Source organism: Manis pentadactyla, chromosome 3 (assembly GCF_030020395.1).
Source record: "Manis pentadactyla isolate mManPen7 chromosome 3, mManPen7.hap1, whole genome shotgun sequence".
NCBI lineage: Eukaryota > Metazoa > Chordata > Mammalia > Pholidota > Manidae > Manis > Manis pentadactyla.
Window position 1 is genome coordinate 73691100 of NC_080021.1, and position 20834 is coordinate 73711933.

Sequence of the window (20834 nt, forward strand, 5' to 3'; positions counted from 1 at the left end):
TCCCCGCGCTCCCTGCGGCCGCCGCCGGGTCTCCTGGCGACCTGTCTGTTGTGCCTTTGAAAGACGGCGGGAGGCTGCAGCGCCATGGCGACCCTGGGCCGCCTTCTGTGCATGCTGGGCTTGCTCCTGTGCGGGGCGGCGAGCCCCCTGCCGTCGGCTCCCCACGCCACCACCACCAAGAAGCCCATCATCGGTAAGAAGGTCGGGTGGGACCAGGGACCGGGGCCGGGTGTCTGCGCTGGGTGCTGCCTGCTGCCGGGCGTCCGCTGGTGCGTGCCTCCTTGCAAATACCCAAGTACAGGGTGTGGGACAAGAGCTGAGCCGAGACACCCTTTGGATCGAATGCCTCTGCTCTCCTCACATTCAAATGACTCTGAAAGTTGGAAGGGAGGGGGGTGCACTGTGAAGAATCCTGTGAATTTTCTTCTTTGTAAGTAGCTAGGGATTTCTATTAATGAAACATTGTGTAACATTTCACTGGCTGAGGGCCTGTTTCAAAGTACAATGTGTAATACATGTGAGAATCGGATTGACAAGATAGTCAAGACATGATGGTACACCTGGACTTGGCCGTCTTCAGCAGCACAGGGCAGCCGCGGCTCCTGTGATCCTAATGTGAATACTATTGGGTGTTAAAGCGAAGCATGTAATTTTATTTTCCAACAAATTTGTGTTTTAAAAAGAGTAAAGTCCGTTTGCACTGCCAGAACAGACACTTGATCAAGGCAGGGGAACCAGGAAAAATCAACCTAGAATTAAAATTTGCCAAAAATAATTTATGTCGGATAATTAGGATTGATTTTCTCTCTAGTATTATGCCATTTACAGTGTTTTTTTTCCTTTCACAAAGAAAAGCACTGTATTCTGTAACTAAATAGAAAGTAGACAGGCATTTTTTTCGTATTGGTAGTGTTCAATTTTTAAATGGGTTGTGTATCAATATTTGGGACTTGGAATGCCTTATTCATAGCTATTTAAAATGGTGGTTAGATTCTCCAAGGAGAATTAACTGGAAATATAATTCTATGTGGAGTGATTGGAATTGTGGGTGCAGGGAGGAGGAAACAAAGAAAGAAGTGAAGGGGGTTCTTTTCCCTTCCTAGAGACAGTGGTCGGCCAGGGTCAAATACAAAGAAAAGGAGTAGGCTTTTATGCTAAGGTCAGTTAAGATGACATAGTTAACTGAGCATCCAGTGTGTGCAAGGCATTGATTTAGGAAGGGCAGAGGATTCAAAGACGAGGAAGCCACAGAAGTTGTGAGATGGCCTTAAACTATGGGGGGCCTTTCAGTCACATTTTGAGGTGCCGGGAATACAGCCTGCACTTTTTTCTCCATGGATGGGAAAAGTGAGTATGGAGTGGGAAGAGAGGTCGGTGGAACTTCACCTACTCTAACGTACTTTTCTCCTTTCTGGTACTTGTGTTCACATACCCCAAGCCCTCCTTTGTGGCACCTCACCCTTGCCTGCCTTCTACTACTCTATTTCCTATGATACTCCCTAACCCTTTCTCTACCAAATTTCAGTTTCTTCAGTGAAGAGATCTCACCTATCCAGAAGGAGAAAAACAGTCTGTTTTTGACTGACAGATTTTGGGTTTTGGTGTATATTAGTTGAGTGCCTGATAAATCCAATTATTTGTAAGAAGCTGAAAATAGAGAAGTGATTGGTGTAGACAGCAGCAGGTGGCCTGCAGAAATACTGAAGGTGTTCCAGGTGGTGAAGTAGTGAATGATACTGGCTTCGTGTATTGTACAGACTGCTTATTAGATGCCAGTGCTGTGCTGGGGCTGAGGTTTCAGCGGTAAGAGGTAGAAAGGTAAGTGGGGCAGAGCACACAGGGTTTTGTAGAGTTTATGAGGTTAGGAACCTATTGAAGTGTTAAAGCCAGGAGGCATGTCCTGCTGATTGGCTACCAGTCTGATCCCATTCCCTATTGCTTTCTTCCCTTGCTCAACTCAGGGCTCTAGTCATACAGCCTCCTTGCAATGTGGCAGGCATGCACCTGACTCAGGGCCTTTGCACACGCTGTTGCTTCACCCTGGATCCCTCTTCCTCCAGTAATCTGCATATGGCTTACTCCCTCACCTCTCTGAAATTCTGGCCCAAATGTCATACTCTACCTTCTCAGGGAGACTTTTTTTGCCCCTTGTACACACCCTGTACCCACCCACCTTGCCACCACACACACACCTTCTCCCTCTGCTTTACTTTTTTTCTCCTTAGCACTTAAGCACCCACTATCACACAGTATCTATTTACCTTTTTGTCTTGTTTACTGTTTGTCCTTTCTCCCCTCCCTCCAACACACTATAATTAAAGCCCATAGGGAAGGGCTTTTTGTTTGTTTTGTTCACTCATGTGTCCCCAGCACCTAGTTCAGTGCCTGATATGTAGTATGATTCAACAGTATATACTGAATGAATGAACAGTGATGTGATCAGATTTATTTCCATGTGGAGAACTGGTTGGAGTTGGTGCGGGTTATTTAAGAAAGGACATAGACCTTTTAAGAGCCTAGTGTACCAGTCCAGGATTGGGGGGGCAAGTTGTTGGTTGTTTGAATTAAGGTAGTATTGGTGATGTTGGAGAGATGTAGATAGAAGATATTTCAACTGTTGCTTTGTTGTCAAGGAGACATTATGTCTTTCAGTGTGTGTGGGAAGGGAGAGGTCTCCTTATATATTTTAAGATCTGTACTCTGGGATCGATTGGATGTTGTCTGAAGGAAGCTGGTGCCATTGTAAGTCTGCTTTGGGGACTTACTTGGCCTTCCTGATGAGGTGAGAGAGAGGAGGCTACTTAAAACTCAGTTCAGCCTCCACTATTCCTTTCCCAAATCCTGTGGATGTACTTGCAGGAGAAGCTTCATATTTAATTCTGAGAATTTAAAGAGTTAAGTAGTGATATTTTTACTATGATGTGTTTCAATGTCTGAGCAAGAAAAAAGGAAATTGCATGAATGTAAAACTTTTTTTTGTCATTTAGGAGTATTAATGCAAAAGTGTCGTAGTAAAAACATGCAAAGCCTGGGAAAATACTATATTGCTGCATCTTATGTAAAGTATCTGGAGTCTGCAGGTGCAAGAGTTGTACCAGTAAGGTATGATTCAATATTTTTTACATTATATAAATAAAAATTGTGTTATCTCTAAAATCATCTTTTATCTTCATTGCTTTCTTTCTGATGATTGCATCATTTAAATGTGGTAATACTGCATCTGATTTTTGCCATAAACTCTTAATGCTTAGAGTTTCTCATTCAGTTGTTTAAAGTATGAAGTCATGTATATCTATACTGTCGTTAGAGGCATCTCATGTGTGTTAGAGATTAAAATGATAGTTTCCTTTCCACCAGAAAAGGTGGTCCTCACTGGACATCATAAAAGTAATCAAGTAACAGAATCTACAACTTAACCAGCTTTATTTCATAATATCAGGATAAGGGAACACTTAGGGGATGAGGAGAATTTTTAGAAGATGACTTTTAAAATATCTTCCCTCTCTAGAAGTTTGTAAATGACCAATTCAGCAGTGCTGCTTCAGTATAAATTACAGATGTTGCATTGTGATAAAATGGCCTAGTAAGTATAAAATGATTCATGTCATATTTTGATTTGGAAAGAATAGATTTTGTTTAACAAACAAAACCTTGTAAATATTTATAATATCTTATCACCCAAAATTAGTCTATTTTAGAATCTTTCAGCATCCCCTTCTAATCTACTATAAATGACTTCACACACAAAACACAACTCTTTGCTCTGGGCAACCTGTTTTTTTAAGTAATTCCACATTAAAAAACTATAACAAAGAAAAGTACTATTCAAATGCAACATTAATAATTAAAATGCAAATATTGTAATTTAGGGAATTGTACCACAAAATGGTTTTATGATTGCCTTCATTAAGTTTTTGTTCTTGTTTAATCTTTGACATCTCTCTTTACCCCAAGAAGAACATTTGCCTTAGACATCAGTCTAATTTTTTAGTAGCAGGTGTAATTTTTCAAATTCAATCTTATTTGGAACCCAGATAACAACCAACTTTTAAAGCTGAGGAGGAGGCTGCAGAGAGCCTTCAGAACAATGTGTCAAAGTTTTGATCATGGAAATGGAAGCTCTTTTTGCAAGGTGTCCTTTTAGGGCATTAGTGCTGATACCATGGATTGGAGGTTGGCAAGACAAAAGGCAGGTAGACCAGTTCTGAGACTGGTGCGGTAGGGTAGGTGTGGAGTTTTGAGGGTGTGGTCTAGAGTAGTGGCTGTAAGATTGATAGGTAAATGTTCTTAAAAAATATGAACAAGACTTGATGACTAATAAAATGAAAGACAGGGAGGAATAGATGGAATGACAGAAGTTTTGAAACTGGGAAGTTTTGAAACTGGGAGCCTTGCAGAATACTGCTATTTATGACAGTCACTGAAAACAGGACTGTCAGCATACTGGTTAATTTCCAGCTTGGGTTCCCTCAGTTCATTTTAAGGTATATTGCTTAGAATTAGAATCATATGATTCTGTAAAAACAGTGTATTACATGGTGGCTAAGTTCCCAGAGTAGCCTGCACAGAATGGCCTGATGTAGAATGAGACTGAAATGGTCACTCTGCTAGTGTTGGATTGTATGACCACAAGTCTGATCACATACCCAAGTGGGTGAGTTGCGATGCGAAAGTGCCCAAGAGACCAAAGGAAAGGCCTGGAGACACCATGTGAGACTTGTGGGTTTACTGGGTCTTATGCACAGGGAGTCCTGGAGTGCTGGCTAGACGAGGCTGTGCACCATCATCGTGGACAGAGAGGGACCCGGCTTACATGCGGGAGGAGACAGAGACGACATGTGCCAGAGCGAGCGCACGATTTATGACTATACTACGTGTTATGCTAGAAGGAATCATTCCTGTGTGACTAGCACCCTAAGGAGTGAAACCTTCGACAGAGGGCTCTGGGCTCTGCATGCTGATAATGTGTCCATCGATAAGAGGGGCTGGATGTGGCGAGCCCCAGGCCATCAAATACCTAGCATACTTCCCAGAGGACACATGGTTATTCTGGGACAAAAGGTTACAGGCAGACAGTGCTTGTCCACCCATGGGTTCATTTCTGAATTTTGGGTGTTGGGGGCCAACATCTGTGTTTTAGAAGGGAAAAGGAGGATGGGAAATGAAGGCAAAATTCTGGAATAGGTAAAGAAGTTGGTCTGTTTCTGTCTTCTTGCTCCTGCCTTCTCTCTCAAGCGCTGGTGCTCTCAGGTTCTCATAGATTCCCTCTGTGGGATTAGTGGAACCTTCAGAGTGTCTTCCTCCTGAGAGGTAGCATGTGGCTGCTATTGGTATAAAGATTGTTTCATTCACAGTGTATTACAAATCAGAAGATTTCACAAAAGTAAATTTATTTTTGAACACAAATACCTGGAGCAGATTGTAAATGAAGCAAGTGCTCTTCTCAGTGGGCAACAATGGGTGTCACTCCTTTTCATGCTGCGAAAGCTGTGTCGTTTGTCATCATTACCAGGCTTAAGCTGTTTTCCTCTAGTTAAAGAGAGCGAACTCTTCCTCATACACTACTGAGAGGGCCTTTTGTTTCATAAAGTCTGACAACATGCAAGTGACATTCGGCCTGTTTTCCCTGCCAGGCCTCTGAGGCACTTGAGTTCTTTTTCCCTATCCCCCAGCAATTAAGCCCCTTAATAATGATAAGCAGGGCCCCAAAATTCAGTCATGGACAATGTGGGAGTCCTCTACATAGAAGGAATGAAATGACTGAACCTAGCCTGCAGGGCTGGCTAGTAGGAGTACTGGGAGTGCCGCTCAGTGATCTCCATCCCTTCTGGTTCCTGGTGGTGGTGATTGCCCATCCTGGTTTAAATATTCATACGGGAGATTCTGGGTCTTGACTCTTCGGTTTCTTTCTGTTGTCACAGTCTGGGGAGATGGGGCTGGCAGAATACTGCATCCCAAACCAGGGCCACCTGCCCTTTTATCCCCCAGTTAAGATGGTGGTGAGCACCGTTGCAGTATCACCCACTGCTTTGTGGCTTTCTGCCAGCAGGAGGATTATTATGAACTTCTGAACAGACCTGGACATGCAGAGTCCTTCTGGCCTTAGAGGAGAGCCCAGATGGGTTTGCTGGCAAAGCCCAGACAAGTTCTGGGCATCATAGGGGTCTTAACACAGAGAGGTGTTCTGATTCCTCCGAGACATTTTCCCTGGGGCAGAAAGGGACTGTAGTTGACATTTAATCTTAAACCTACTCTTTGTGGCAGGTTGAGAGGGCCATGTTATTCTCTTATAGAGCCAGAACACTGGTGAATGTAGGAAAGTTCTTGCAGGAATTTCATGAACATGGTGCTTTCTTCCCTTGTTCTTGCATATTGCTGAACTTTTTGAAGAGCAAATCCATCTTACTATGACTTAATTAAAGGTCTTAGTTGCCTTAGATGAATCCCATAGATTTTCTCTGGAGAAGGGGATAAAATCATCCATATTATGGTGGTTATTAAGAGGCCCTTACAGGATGTTTGATGAAGGATGCTTCAGAATAACCACCTGGGCAAATCAGGCCAGTCCACAGTGATATGTAGTCTGTCCCTAGACCTGAACTCTTCTGTGTTTTGAATATCCAGTAGTATCCAGACCTTTACAGTTGCTGGTACGGGTGGGAGGAAGCAGGGACCTGGCATTTATTTGTATTGTTTTTATCTGCCAAAGCTGCCTGTAGTTAAGAGAGGCACATGACTAAATCTCTTTATTTAGTGTTTACATAAAACAACTGAATGTCTTTGCATTCTTTTTATAGTTCTTGGCTAGTAGAGAAATTATTGGTGCTCAAATCTCATGGTCTTTAGTGTTTAGCATATTTACATGTACTTCACAGTAGTAAATTGTATTAAACCATAGAAAAACATGTTTACTTGTCTGATGAGCAAAACAAGGATATAATTATGTGGTTTTCATGTAGTTTGAAAAAAATGCGTCTCAGAAGGGAATGACATAATACTGTGGTATTTAAAAAGTATTTTTCATCTGACTTGAAAATTAATGCTGTGACTTCATTTAGAGGTTTACTTTTTTTCTTAAGTTTTGGAAATGGATGTTTTGTAACTGTTTTTATTGTTTTCAGGGTTGATCTTACAAAACAAGAGTATGAAAAGCTTTTTCAATCTATTAATGGGTAAGTTGGCAGCACTGGTCTGCTTTTACAAAATTGTACATATACATATTATATGTGTATCTATGTAATATCCTATAGTGGTATAACATTAGTTTTCTGAGTTTTTTATAGGAATTATTTTGTTGAGAGATGCAAAAGTCCTGCAGAGAGGAGAAGGCAGGAGAAGAAATAAATGTTATGTGGTAGGCACATAGAATTTTTTTTTTAATGTGTGGCATAATCTTGGTTCTTTTAATATTTGTCTTAATTGTTCTGAAGCCACTTTGAATGGCATGGCATACTGCTTGTTTGGGGGATTTATAAGTCCTAAGTCTGAGGATTGTACTCAGTTATTTTTCATAAGGTAATTTGAATGGAACCTGGAAAAAGTTTTCTGTTTCTGGCTATGGTTGGTTAGCTCACAGAAGAAAACTTTTAACCATATGAAAAAATGTTCAACATTACTCATAATTAAAGGAAAGCTAATTCCAGCAATTAAAAATCGTTTTAACTATCAAGCTAGTAAATATTCTAATCTTCTATGGTGAGAGTGTGAGGAAACAAAACAATTTACAAGTTTGCCAGAGGTAAATATCAGTTATTGCTTATTATTCCAAATGAGTATTTGTAATTTTCTATGAGGATGAGTCTTCTTTTTTCAGTATCTGGTAATTCTTCCTTCTTAGTTACCCTAGCCTTGTTACCCCTTTAACTTCTTAGGTGCCTGCCCTACCACAGCCTGTGGCTGCTTTTGCCATTTTCTATGTGCTTTGCTTAATTTTGGGCTCCTAGAGAATCCTTAGAGCTCTGCTGATGGCCTCCACATACTTTATTTATGTTATCATCTTTATTTAAATGACCAATTTTGGGGGGATGGTTTTGGAATACCTACTGAAATTAAAAATGTACATACTCTTTGACCCAGGAAATTCCTCAGAAGGAATTTTATTTTACAAATATATTCCCCCCTTACGCAAAGACTGAGGTCCCTACATATGCATTTTAGTATTGTCTGAAATATCCCCAATTTAGAAGCCTATCAATAGTCTATCAGTTGGGAATTAGGTAAGTAAAATAGATTATGTGTGTATAATAGAATATTATATATCTAGGTTGAGAAATGAGGATATCTATAGATGCTGCTGTTAATCACTGTTGTTACAAGAACAGTGTGATACTGTTATATGCAAAAGCAAGGCACATGATGGTGTGTATAGTACACTCCCATTTCCTTTTTATTTTAAAGTGGGGTGAAGAGATATGCATAGCTTGTACCTATCAGGTTAACAGAACAATTATTACTGGTGGTGGTTTCTGATGGGAGTGGGGTGGAGGGAGTCTATTTTATGATAAGGTTTTTATACAAAGTTTAAAAAAATTTAAAAACTATTACTGTATTCAGAACAATTACCTGCTTTCAGTTCAGTTTGGTTCAGTAAATATTTACTGTAAAAGTTTAGTAAAACATTTACAATGCCTGTTATGTGCCGTGTACTTTGGCATGGACAAAGATAAGTCCAGGTTAGAATATATGGTAGAACCTTATTTAGGTATACCAGAAAGCAAGCTGTACTCTAATAGAATTCCAGAAACACCTTTATTGAGCCCCTGTTATGCAGTAGACCCCTTACTGTTTTGTGGGGAAACACAGAGATGAAAAGGCAGACCCTTGCTTTAAAGGAATTTGTCAATTGGGAGGGACAGCTAAGTTTAATTTGATGAAATGAATTTAGGGTTAAACATACCATATATGACCAGTGACAGCTTTCTACATAGTAGAGGAAAAGGAGAACTACTAATGAGTCTTCATTAAGGTACTTTTAATTGTAGGGTTTTCTGCGTTGTGGCAGATGTTCTATTTCACAATTTATGTTTTCTATTAGACTGTGGGCTTACCAAGAGCGAAAATTATTCACCTTTGTCTCTATAGGTTCCTACAAGGAACTGAATATCTTTATTGGAAGAACAATATTAGCAAAGTGGTATTTCACATATTTTGTATTCATACTTAAGTGTTTTCAAAATTTTAGTACACTTAATCCAACTTTTATGATCTCTTTTGAATTTCCTTAGTTATTTTAATACCTGTTACAAATTCTTAAATTTAAAGTTAATTTCAACAGGTGGTATAAAAACATGGTACATGTTTTTCTGTATCTCGCTTTTGTGGGTAGAGGAAAAGAAAAATCAAACATTTGGGACTCTTCCCCTTTTCATCTGAGACTTTTTCTAGAATGGTAATTGTGTTCTTTTTCAAAATTTTCTAATACCATGCTTATTTCTGAAGAGAGTTCAGGGCAATAACAAAAAATTAAATTATTGTGGATATTTAATTCTAGCCTACATATATTTTTGTGACCAGTTTGTTTTCTTTATGGTTTAAAAAATTCTTTGTAAGCCAAAACTGACTCCTGATTGTGAACCCACAGTTGATTTTGGTGTCATAGATTGCCTTAATTTAAACCTAACTATACATGGAATGTTTACCTTTGCTTGATCTCCAGCTTTGTGTGTTCTCCTTCCCCTTTTCCACTTACATACCTGTAATGTATTTACACTGTATTTTAAAAATAAACTTGTTAATCAGAGAAGTTTTGGAAGAACATGCACAAAGTGTTGTTAACTACAGTGGTTTACAAATGGGTAGGATTGTAAGTATTTTATATTCTTTTTGCCATAGTTTTCTCACTTTCTTTAATCTTGCTGCTTATATAATAAGGGAAAAGTTTGTTTTAAAATAAAAAGACTGTTTGTTTTCTATGGGGGAAGGGGTTGAAATGTACCCTATTGGATGTTGTTTCAGGATCCTTTTCCCTGGAGGAAGTGTTAACCTCAGGAAGTCAGATTATGCCCGCGTAGCCAAAATATTTTACAAGCTTGCCATAGAGGTAACTACCAGTTATTGCTTATTATTCCAGATTACTTTTGTGATTTTTCCATGAGGACAAGTCTTTTTTTCAGCATATGGTAATACTTCCTTCTCAGTTACCCTAGCCTCATCACCCCTTTAACTTTTGAGGTACGTGCCCGCTGGCGGCTGGTGGCAGCTTTTGCCCATTTTCTGTATGCTTCACTTAATTCTGGGTTTCCAGGTAACCCTCAGAGCCCTGCCGACTGGCCCTCTCAGTGCTCACCAATGAGAATCAGGTCCTCCAGGTGGCTTAGTGAGCTATTTTCATTATGTACTGGGCATTGTTCATATGTTAGTAATTCTCATCGTTTGAAAGCTCGTTTTCATCCTGACTCATTCAATCCCATTTAGCCTTTCTTCATAGTAATCTTAGACTCCACGTTCAGGTACCAAGCAGAGCCTCTTGACTCCTTTGTAATGTCTCTCACTGAGCCTGCCTTTGCACTGTAGCTGAGACTCTGACTATTTCTCCCCTGGACTATTAACAGCAATTTTCTGATTGATCTTGCTGACCCCATATCTCCCTTACAACTCACTACCCCTTAAATACTTCCCCAAAGAACTTCCTTTAGCATATGAGATACTTGTTTGAAAACTTTTAATGGCTAGGCTAAATAACTTGTAGCCTTTTAGAAAGTCTTTGGGTCAAGACATGTGTGCCCACACTCACCTTTTCCAGCCTTTGCTGATGCAAGTAATTGAAGCCAGGTTGGTATTTCTAGCACATACTCTTGTGTCCTCTTATTTTAAATCAGTGGACTCTGTTTCCTTCCTCCCCAACCCTGATACATGCCTTGGCCGTCTTCCCAGGCCGAGGTGCTGCTCTCCTGTGTAGAGGCCTCTCTGCCTCCTCCAGCTGTAGTGGCATCCTAACCTCTCTTAACTTTTAGAGTATTTTGCATAGAATTGTTCAAACATTAAGCTCCAACTCTATACTGTGGCAGGGTTCACAACCTTAAAGAGTTTATATTTCAAAAGACAGAGTATCTTGAAGTTAGCTGTTCATGTCTCATCATATTTCATGGTTCTGACACCCTTTAAAGTGTTCCTCATTTCATATCATTTTGTACCATGTACTGATACTGAGTACATGCTTAATGGATTTTTTTAAACTAGTGAACAAAATAGAAATTTTAAGTGACTTAATTTAAAATGTGTTTGGGGAGTATATATTAGCATTATGGTCACTCTTCCCTTTGTGTGTAGAGACTCATGCAGTTAGCTTGCTCAGTGTAAAAAAAAGGAGCTACCTAACCCACAAGGCTCAAGATCTATTTTTAAAAAATATAATTAGGTACTTGAAGATTTGATAGCAAAAAAGCTTGCAACAATTAATATAGTTCAGCCACTGGGGTCCGCAGAGCCCTCATTGAAGAAACCCTGAGAAATTATTAGCCTGATAGATCTGTTCAGTTCCACTGTTTGTCTTTTGCTGTGCCAGGTGTGTGGAGGACCCACAGAAAATAAAAGATGTGGTCCCTGAAAGTGGGGACTTAACATTTAATTAAGAAATTAAATTTGGTACATATGGGACCAGAGAAGTTAGACCCTCTTTTGTGTTTATTATAAGTAAATGCAATAAGACTCTTCAATTTAATGTGTACAATCTTAACTTCTAAAAGTAAAATTTGCCAGACATGTATATAAAGTGTTAAAATCCTAACTTGGGGTAGAAAGTACAAGAATTCACATAATTCTATGTTTCTCTCAGTGAGGAAGAGAGAAAAAAAAACCCTAACAATTTCCTCACTTAAAATAAATGACTATTAGGTTCTATTTTGCAGCCTGCACAAGAAAACTGCTAATTTAGAAAGTAACAAAACTCATTTTTGAAACTATTAACACATATGGGTTTAAACTTTAGTTAACTAGAAAATTCAGGTGCTAGAATACTTTCTCCCCAGTCATGTTAGTTGTTGTAACTCCCTTTGAAGAAACCCAGTACATTTGTACTTTTCTAATTGAAAGTTTTTGCTCTGAAAATTTTACTTTTGTGTAGCGTCTTCCTTATTGTACTTTTTTTTCCAGATTATGGGTTTTACCTGATTTAAATCCAGTTAGCTAAAGGTAGAATAATACAGCTATTCCTGTAAATTCTGAGATAATGGAGGAAGACTTTAGAGTGGGTTCAAAACTAAACAATCATCCTAAGCAACAAAATTTGTAGATTTATAAATAGCATTATCTTTGATATTTATAGTCCCTAATTGTACCTTATGTTGTTTGGTAGTTGATTGGCAGATGTCAGTCTCTTTCCCAGCACAACTGACGTTGGATAGTTTAGTTAATTAAAGCTGAATTATTATGTGGGAGCTTGATTTGAAGAGAGATGAAGTTTTAGCCTACTTATGGAGCCTGGAAAATTATTAGAAATCCATGCATAGGTAGCTCAGGTGCCTGCCTTGTAATGACAAACCTAAAAAATGTGTACTTTTTGTTCTGAGAAGTTTGAATAAACTTTATTTTCTCTTTCACTCTTCAAAGGGTTTTGATAATGGAGATTATTTTCCTGTATGGGGCACATGCCTTGGATTTGAAGAGCTTTCATATCTGATTAGTGGAGAGTGCTTATTAACTCACACAAATACTACTGAAATTACACTGCCTCTGAACTTTACTGGAGGTAAGAATTCTGCCTTCAACTCTTTTAACTGGGATGAATTAGTAAGTAGCAAATATCAAAGTAAAAAATACTTGTAACATTTATTAATTTTGAAATTATTTACACAGGCTGAGGATGTGAGTAACCAGTTTTGTACTGAGTTACAAAGATGGCTTAAAGAACTCTGAATTTTGATAACTCATTGCTGCTAATGATATCAGTCCCATGCATGATTAAGACCTGTAAAATCATACCTGGTTTTGAGTCCTTGCTTTGTCATTTTTGCCTTGGGAAATCATTAAACTTCCTTCAGCCTTAAAGTGCAAAGCACTTTAAATACAACTCTCATACGTGTTAGCTATTGTTATTGTAATACAACATTTTTCCCCTAGCTCTGTACTCTATTTCAGCCCCAGCTGGGATGTACTGTGGTTCATTTCTGTCACTGACCACCTGGAGTCAGCACAGACTCCACAGTTAAAGGTCAGCTCCTCAACTAGACTGCCCTTGTTTCAGATACCAGCCATGAGTCATGTCCCTGGGTCACCCATACTTCTGACCAATTGGTCCCAAATTTGTGGATTCCAGTACTCACTGAGGTTCAATAATCCATTAAAATGACTCAGAGAACTCAGGAAAGTGCTGTGCTTGCAATAACAGTTTTATTATAAAGGACATACAGAGGATGAGGTCTGGGAGGGAATTCCTTGCCCTCTCCCTGTTGAGACCTCCCATGCCCTCTCCCTGTTGAGTCAGGGCGCACCATCCTCTTGGCATGTCCATATGTGCACCAACTGGGAAGCTCCAGTGAGCACCAGTGTCCAGTGCTTTTAGTGGGATTTCACTGCAGAGGCATGATTGATTAAATCACTGGCCACGTGATTGAACTCAATCTCCAGTTCTCCTCAAGAACCCTTGGAGGTCAGGCTGGCTCAAAGTTCTAACCTACTCTAATCATGTGGTTAGTCCTCCTGATGACCAGCCTCATCTTGAAGCTAATAGGGGCCTACCATGAGCCACCTCATTAGCATTATAAACCACTTCTATCACTTAGGAAATCCAAGGGTTTTTGAAGCTCATGTCAGAAACCCACACAAAGATCAGACAAATTCTTTACTGTATCACTCTGTACATAGATAATGATTCTTGTAGGTTACTTGATCTATGAACCCTTAGAATTGAATGCTACCCACTATTCTCATAAGGATTTTGGATGGAAAGTTAATACTTGTTGTGTATAGAACCTATAGAATGAGACATACTTTTCTTTTCTTTTTTTGAATGTACTATACTTTTCAAAGTTCTTTCTCACATTACCTCAATCATTGCAAGAACCCTGTGAGAAGTATATTCTTAGGTCAGTCTCTTTTAGTTGCATGTGGTAAAAAACCCAGTGTATACAAAAAAGGAATAAAATCCACTGACGTAAGGTACTTCAGTGAATTTTTTCATTATTTGAGGCACTGAGGTTTGCATGGAAATCATTACCATCCTCTTATGAGGGGCATCATTTAGGGATAGCTGACATCAGGACTTTGAACCTGTTTACGATTCTTTTTATCCTTTTGCTGGTATTTGAGTCAATGTGTCGGACTCCAGAGCTTTCAGGGAGGTATTATTACTCTTTCGAGCTACTTACTGAGTAGAAATTTCTTGGCCTGGTTAATACTCTTTTCTACATTTGGTATTTTTAACCTTTAAAGTCCCAGATATCTTTGAAAATATGTTGAAAGTTCTAGATCCTTTCCTGAGAAAACAAATATATACATGTATGAAAATTTTTATCTGTTTTTCAGCTCTGTCTAGAGAACTCTAGTTAAAGTTCTGCTGCTTCTGCTATGGCTACTTTCTAATGATCATATCAGAAGAATTTTAGTTTCTCATATTAAAATTCTGGAAGAACATTTTTCTTTTCTAGAAATAAAGTACTTAAATATAGAATATATTGGAATTTTTTTTTAACCCAGTTTGTGCTTAACTGGAATACTTCTGTGGAAACTGTGTTTTGCTTATCATTTAGTCATCTTGTGTCCTAAAATGGCCTCTCTTTGGATGTAGATCAGTCAATTCAGTGGATTTTATTTTTTCCATGTTTAAATGATTTCTTCTGTGCTTAAATTTCAGCTGCACTGAAGAGTAGAATGTTTCAGAATTTTCCTGCTGACTTAATTCTGTCGTTAGCATTAGAACCTCTGACAGCAAATTTCCACAAGTGGAGCCTCTCCATAAAGGTATCACATTAATTAAACAGTGAAATTGATGCATTTAGATTAACTACAGTTAATTATTTGTTTTGTTTTATTTTCATACTCTAGAATTTTACAGCAAATGAAAATTTAAAGAAGTTTTTCAATATATTAACAACAAATAGAGATGACAAGATTGAGTTTATCTCAACAATGGAAGGTATATATCACTGCATATACTCCTTATTTCACTTGTCATGTTTACATTTATTAATTTTGATTTTGTAGTTCTCTTTCTTATGAATAAAATCATGTTATTTGGGGGCCTCCAGTTGGAAATTAGGGCAGTTTTGGAGTCAGGAGACATGTTTTGTCCATGTTCCAAGTCAGTCATTATTTACCGGGGTCATCTTCTAGAATAACTTGATGAAGAAGGAAAATAAAGACTAAGGGAGAATGAAAAAAGAAATAAATGGAGAAAATAACTTCTATTTCTATATTGTAAATTAAGTGCCTTGACAGATTCTGCTCCAGACAACAACAAATGTAGTTGACATATAGAAAAGCGTCTTTCTGAATACACTGATGAAGTGACAGGAAGGATGCTGAGGCCAAAAACCCCAAGAGTTAAGTGGAATATTTAAACCAGCATTATTATAGAATCAGGAGGACTTGCTCTGCAGAGCAGGACTTGAAAGGCTATCCTGTCAACGAATCTCACCCAGTGCACTGCAGGGAGAATTGCTCATCTTGAATCTTGGCACTGAGGAAGTATGGATGGTGAATAAGCCTTTAGCATTCCTGGGAACAAGCTGATCTAGTGTGGCCCACATTATACTAACCAGGAAGTTGGACCTGCCTCAAGTCAACAGTTTTGTTTAACATTGTCTCAGACTGATAGTGTCCCAACAGGCAGGGCAGATGTGAATACAAAATAATTCCCTCTGGAGGAAACTACATTTATCCAGACTTCAAGGAATTTCCATATTATGAAGTTTTAAGGAAAATAAGCAATTCATGAGGAAATTGAACAATGAAGAAAGTGAGCAGTTCATACCCAAAAAATCACTAATTCACAAAGAAGCAAAATACCACAAATGAGAACTTGCAGAAACAATAGGCAGTCTTTGAGTTGACGAGGCTGGTTAGTGCTACTTGAGAGGCCAGGGTGCTGGAGTGGAATAAACTGGAGCAAAGTGGAAGTAGTTTGTGTTGTTTAAGGATTGGCCATATCACTGTCTCACCCATGGGAGGAGGTCCAATGTCTAAGGGTTTAGAAACAATATCCAGGGAATTCTGGGAAGGTTGATCAGTAAGATCTGAAGTGAATTTATGTCTTCTTTTCAACTCCTGCCCCCTCTGTTTTTGACTCGAGCACTGCCACGCCATTATGACAGTGTTATTGCCATTCACAAAATCACCCAAAGCCAGAAACCTGGCAACTGCCCTTGTCTTGCTGCTTTCATTCTTCATATCTAAAAAAAATCCATGCTGCTTTCCACTTCCCAAATCCATCTTGACTCCATTACCTCCTGTGTCTCCAGCTTGTCCCTGTCCTACTTCAGCATTACACCTGCCACCAGGATTTCTGTAGTAGGCCCTGGCTGTTCCGCAAGTCTGCCTTCCAGCTGGCTCCTGGTGAGGCCTCTGAGTACCACCAGTCCGGCCATACTGCTTGAGGAGAACTCCTCAGAGGCTGTGCAACACTTGGACGATAAGTCTAGATTTACCAGACCATTTGCTCCATGACCTCTCCCTGCCTTTGTCACTAGCCTATATTCCTCTGCATCCCATTGCGCACACATGCCCTCTACACAGCACCATTTCCCACACCGTGCTTTTTCTTGAGTTCTTTCCTCTCCTCTGAAGATTCCCTTCCTCCCCATTCCCTTCTGTGAGGAACAGTTAGTCCTCTTTAAAGACTGAAGTCATTGGTCAATTCCTAGCGGCTATCCCTACCCATTCCTCTCCACATCTTCCTCCATGTACCCTCAGTGTCTCTTTTTGTACTTACTTGCTCATATTCTATCTTTCCTCGTAGACCAAGAGCTCATTGTGAGCTGGAACTGTGTCTTATTCTTCCTTGTGTTTCCATGGCTTTGTGTAAATCTCAACAGATACTGAGTGAATGACTGTTGAAATGGAAGAGTATTGGGTTGGAAGTTAGGGAACTGGGTTCCCTGTTGGTTCTTTTGCAGCTATGTCCTCATACCAGGCTCATTTGAACATCTTACCATCTGAACATTTTCTGATGCCTGCTAGAAGGGAACACTTGTGTTACTCTTATTTGCATTTTTTTCTTTCTACTCTTGATAGTTTTCTTCTAATCAGTGAGGCAGGGCATGATTGCTACAGTTACCAGGAACCTGCGTTGATTTTTTTAGTAGTGCAGTTTACTGAAGAGTAAATCTCACTTGTTTCTGAATGTCAGTGTTTATCTCTCTCTCTCTCTACTTAACTATCCATCTCTCTCTCTTTCTCTGCATCTCCCTCTAGCTAATAAAACCTTGGTACCATTTATCACTTAAGGCATTTCTTATCCCAAATAATACTTTTCACATCTCAAAGCAATCCATTAGAAGATCTGTCTTTCAGTGAACTATGTGTAACAGTTAATTTCCTAGTCATCCAGCCTGTGGGTCTCTTGCTGGTAGCTTCACATGTAGTCCCAGACAAGAGAGAAAGAAAGTACAAAGACTTAGGCAGGTAGGGAGAAGGGTAGTGAGATGGATGGAGTAGTGTTCAGAGCTGCAGGCCAGTAGATGAACCTCAGGAAGACTGGGATAAAATATGTTTCCTTCTTGTGAAATGATATCTAGAGGCAGAGGCTCATAGGATGTGGGAGGACAGTATTTTTTCCCCTAGATATCTCTACTTCTCAGCTAATTATCTTCTTTTCTCTAGGTACTTTACTAAGGTAGTCAGGTTATAACTTTAAAGCAGAAAAAATAGAGGGAAATTTTTTTCAATTAAAATGAAGAAAGGCATATGTGGAGAAGAGATGAGTATATACATTTTTCAGAAAGTAAATGATATGCATATTCATGTTTTTAGAAAAACTGAAAATTTAAAGACCTATATAAAAGTAGAGAAAGAAATATAATGAACCCTAGGGTACCAATCTCTAAGCTTCAACAACTTTGAACACGTATGTGACCAGTCTCGTTTCGTATTTACTGTCTTCCCATACTAGGTTATTATTTGAAATAAACACTAGTATTTCATTTTTATATATAAAGATATTGAAGAATTCTATAAGTAATTGAACTGTATCACCAAAAATTTTCCACACCAAATTTAAACTTTAAAGAAATTGGCACCATGAAGTCATTAACCATTCCACAGACTGAGAGAACTATATGATTTAGGCTGAGACAAACTGGCTCACATAAAAGGACACCAGAAATGCTGGCAGAGTTCATTCTCATATGAACAAACCATTATAGGAGGGGATGCAGACATGGTCTGAAGGTGGGGGTGAGGGGGCCCATCATGCAGACGCTTGTTCTTAATCAAACATGCACTTCACTGTTACACTGGATATATTTAGAGGCTCAAATATTATTTTCTAGTAAAGCAAATATTACAAATTGTGTAAGGTTGAAAATCAATGAAATACTGTACTGTGAATTTTCACATTGTAAACTGAAATTATTTTGTACCTGAGAGAAGGCTCACAGTTTTACTTTGTCTGACATTATGCATTATCAAGTTAAAAAAAAACTTTTAAGTAACATGTTAGACCATTCTTCTACTCAGTACTTACCAGTTTGTGTTCTTCATGCAGGACAAAAGTATCCAGTCTATGGCGTCCAGTGGCATCCAGAGAAAGCACCTTATGAGTGGGGGAAATCAAAAGGCATTTCCCATGCATCTAGTGCTGTGAAGGCTGCATTTTATTTAGCAGAGTTCTTTGTTTCTGAAGGTAACGTGGATCTATAATGTTATCACTGTAGTGTAGTTTTGAAGGAAATTGACTTCTTCTGAATTTTGTGTACTCTTTTGCTCTGTATATGTTATGTAGGTTTTAACTTTTAAAAAAATCAAATCAAATCAAAAAGCCTTGAAATTGAGATATTAGACATTCAGCTAAAACCAGGGCAGGTATTTCAGTTAATAGTATTGCATACTCTAGAATGGGCTGAATTCTAAAACAATAGCATAAAGATTGTTGGGATCTCTTTTCTTTCTTTCTTGAATACTTTTAAAAGATTCTCCTCCAATACTCTTCTTTTCAGGAATAGTGCTTTACAACACTTACAACATTTATAACATTCTCTGAGAATTAGATGTCATTTTTCCAAGTATTGAATATATATTCTCATCAGTCTGACTTTAAGGCCACCTGTCTGGAGGCATTGGCATGTTGGATAAAAGTGAATAAGCTTTGTCTGTTTTTTCATTATGAAAACACAGACATTTGCATGTGTGTTATGTCTGTGGGTAAAATTGAGAATTTGATGGGAGATGCTTAAGTTTTAGTTGAGTCCTATGGATATAAGACTGAGGTGCAAACGCAGCCTGCAAGCAAAAGAGCATCACACTGTGAGGCATTTGCAGTCTCTCTCCAGGGCTGCACATAATTCTTTGTCAACCCTCCCTCCTCAGTTCACTCTGGTTTCGAATTTGGTCACTTGAATGGGTAGTTTCATAACAAAAACCCCAAGTTAAAAAAAGAAGTTCTCTCGTGTGCAGTGTGAGTCCCAAGGAACATTGATCCATGTGTGGAGTAAGCACAGTGAGCAACGGCAGAGCAGTTTGCTGTAGTGTTACCACAGGGTGAGGCTGTTTATTTTCTCTTCATTTTCCAATACCTTCTTTTTAAGAATCTCATAAAGGCCTGTCTTTATTTTGACTGTAGGAGAAAATCTGAGCATTCACCCCATCACATCCCAGTTTTGGCCACGCCAGCTTCTTTGTGCCTCCTTGTTTCTCATGTTTCTGCCTTACCTGAGGGAAGTGCTTCACTTCTCCATCTGAGCTCTGCCAGTTTCTCCATCCTCTTAACTCTTGAAGCATCTCAGTGAAGAGAGACTATAACAACATTGTAATACATGATCCTGTGTGATTCCTAGACTAGATTTCTTGAATATTAGGAAGTTGCCCAGTTTATATTTCCATCCCCAGGCCCTACATTAAGTCTTGCACACAGTAGGCACTTAGTAAGTGTTGGAACGGAGGGAGGAGTGCATACCTCATGGGATCTGGTACAGGGCACATCTAGTTGCTGCATCACTAGGTAACTACTCTAAATCAGGGGCTGCTTTACTGGGGGGAAATTTTGTAAGGCTCTTCTCCTTTTTGGTGGTATCTTCTCAGTTAATGCTGATTCTAGGAGAAAGTGCTAAAAAGTGGATTTTCAAAAATTATATCCAATCTTTTTAAAAATTAACACTTTCTTTTTCTTGCAGCTCGGAAAAACAGTCATCACTTTGAATCTGATGTTGAAGAAGCTAAAGCACTGATTTATCAGTTCCATCCAACTTACACTGCAAACATTTCTTCATTTCAGCAAATCTATTTATTTGATTGAAAGCCATCGATGTGTAACAGGAATTTTGAATAATGCCATATTTAAACTATTTTGCTAACTTACTGTTCATGGCAATAATAGAAAGCCAGAGATTCCTTTTCTATGATGTTGCTGGCTCTGATTCTCATTCGGTATATTTTACTCTATCACATTTGATAATCAGTGAGACAGATAAATAATTATAGTGTATTTCATTGAAAAGCTTTCTTGTCTCTGAAAATTAAAAAATAAATTTATTGGAAATCCAAGTAATTTTTCTGATTGATTCTAGAAATAACTTGCACTCCCTACTCATCCATGCATCCTTGCTGAAGGTTCTTTTTAAATCCTCCCCCTCGTTCACTGTGATGTCTCCCTCCTTTGAGTCTTTGGGATATTAGTAGTGTGTGCATATGTGTATGAATGTATATATACACATGCATTTCCCTTTCTGCTATTTTAGCTCCTCTAA

At 38.8% G+C, this 20834-nt stretch overlaps 1 protein-coding gene across 2 annotated transcripts; it reads left to right on the forward strand.

Moving 5' to 3' along the window:
* The first annotated feature begins 41 nt into the window (after nt 1–41).
* On the forward strand, nt 42–20631 carry GGH (gamma-glutamyl hydrolase). 2 transcript variants are annotated; one of them, XM_036907517.2, is made up of 9 exons: nt 42–193; nt 2988–3102; nt 7122–7172; nt 9955–10039; nt 12547–12685; nt 14789–14895; nt 14980–15070; nt 18638–18775; nt 20262–20631. In XM_036907517.2, the coding sequence occupies exons 1-9, from the start codon at nt 85–87 to the stop codon at nt 20381–20383; spliced, it is 957 nt and encodes a 318-aa protein (XP_036763412.2). In that variant the 5' UTR covers nt 42–84; the 3' UTR covers nt 20384–20631. The 2 variants fall into 2 exon arrangements, with proteins under 2 accessions (XP_036763412.2, XP_057354015.1); XM_057498032.1 differs by lacking the exon at nt 42–193 and adding an exon at nt 317–430.
* Nucleotides 20632–20834: the final 203 nt, after the last annotated feature.

What these genes read in the sequence shown, in the direction of transcription:
- GGH (XM_036907517.2), top strand. Translation starts at nt 85, where the DNA reads ATGGCGACCCTGGGCCGCCTTCTGTGCATGCTGGGCTTGCTCCTGTGC. An exon ending in TTTACAAGCTTGCCATAGAG is followed by an intron (nt 10,040 to 12,546) that starts GTAACTACCAGT and finishes CACTCTTCAAAG; the next exon opens with GGTTTTGATAATGGAGATTA. An exon ending in GCCTCTGAACTTTACTGGAG is followed by an intron (nt 12,686 to 14,788) that starts GTAAGAATTCTG and finishes CTTAAATTTCAG; the next exon opens with CTGCACTGAAGAGTAGAATG.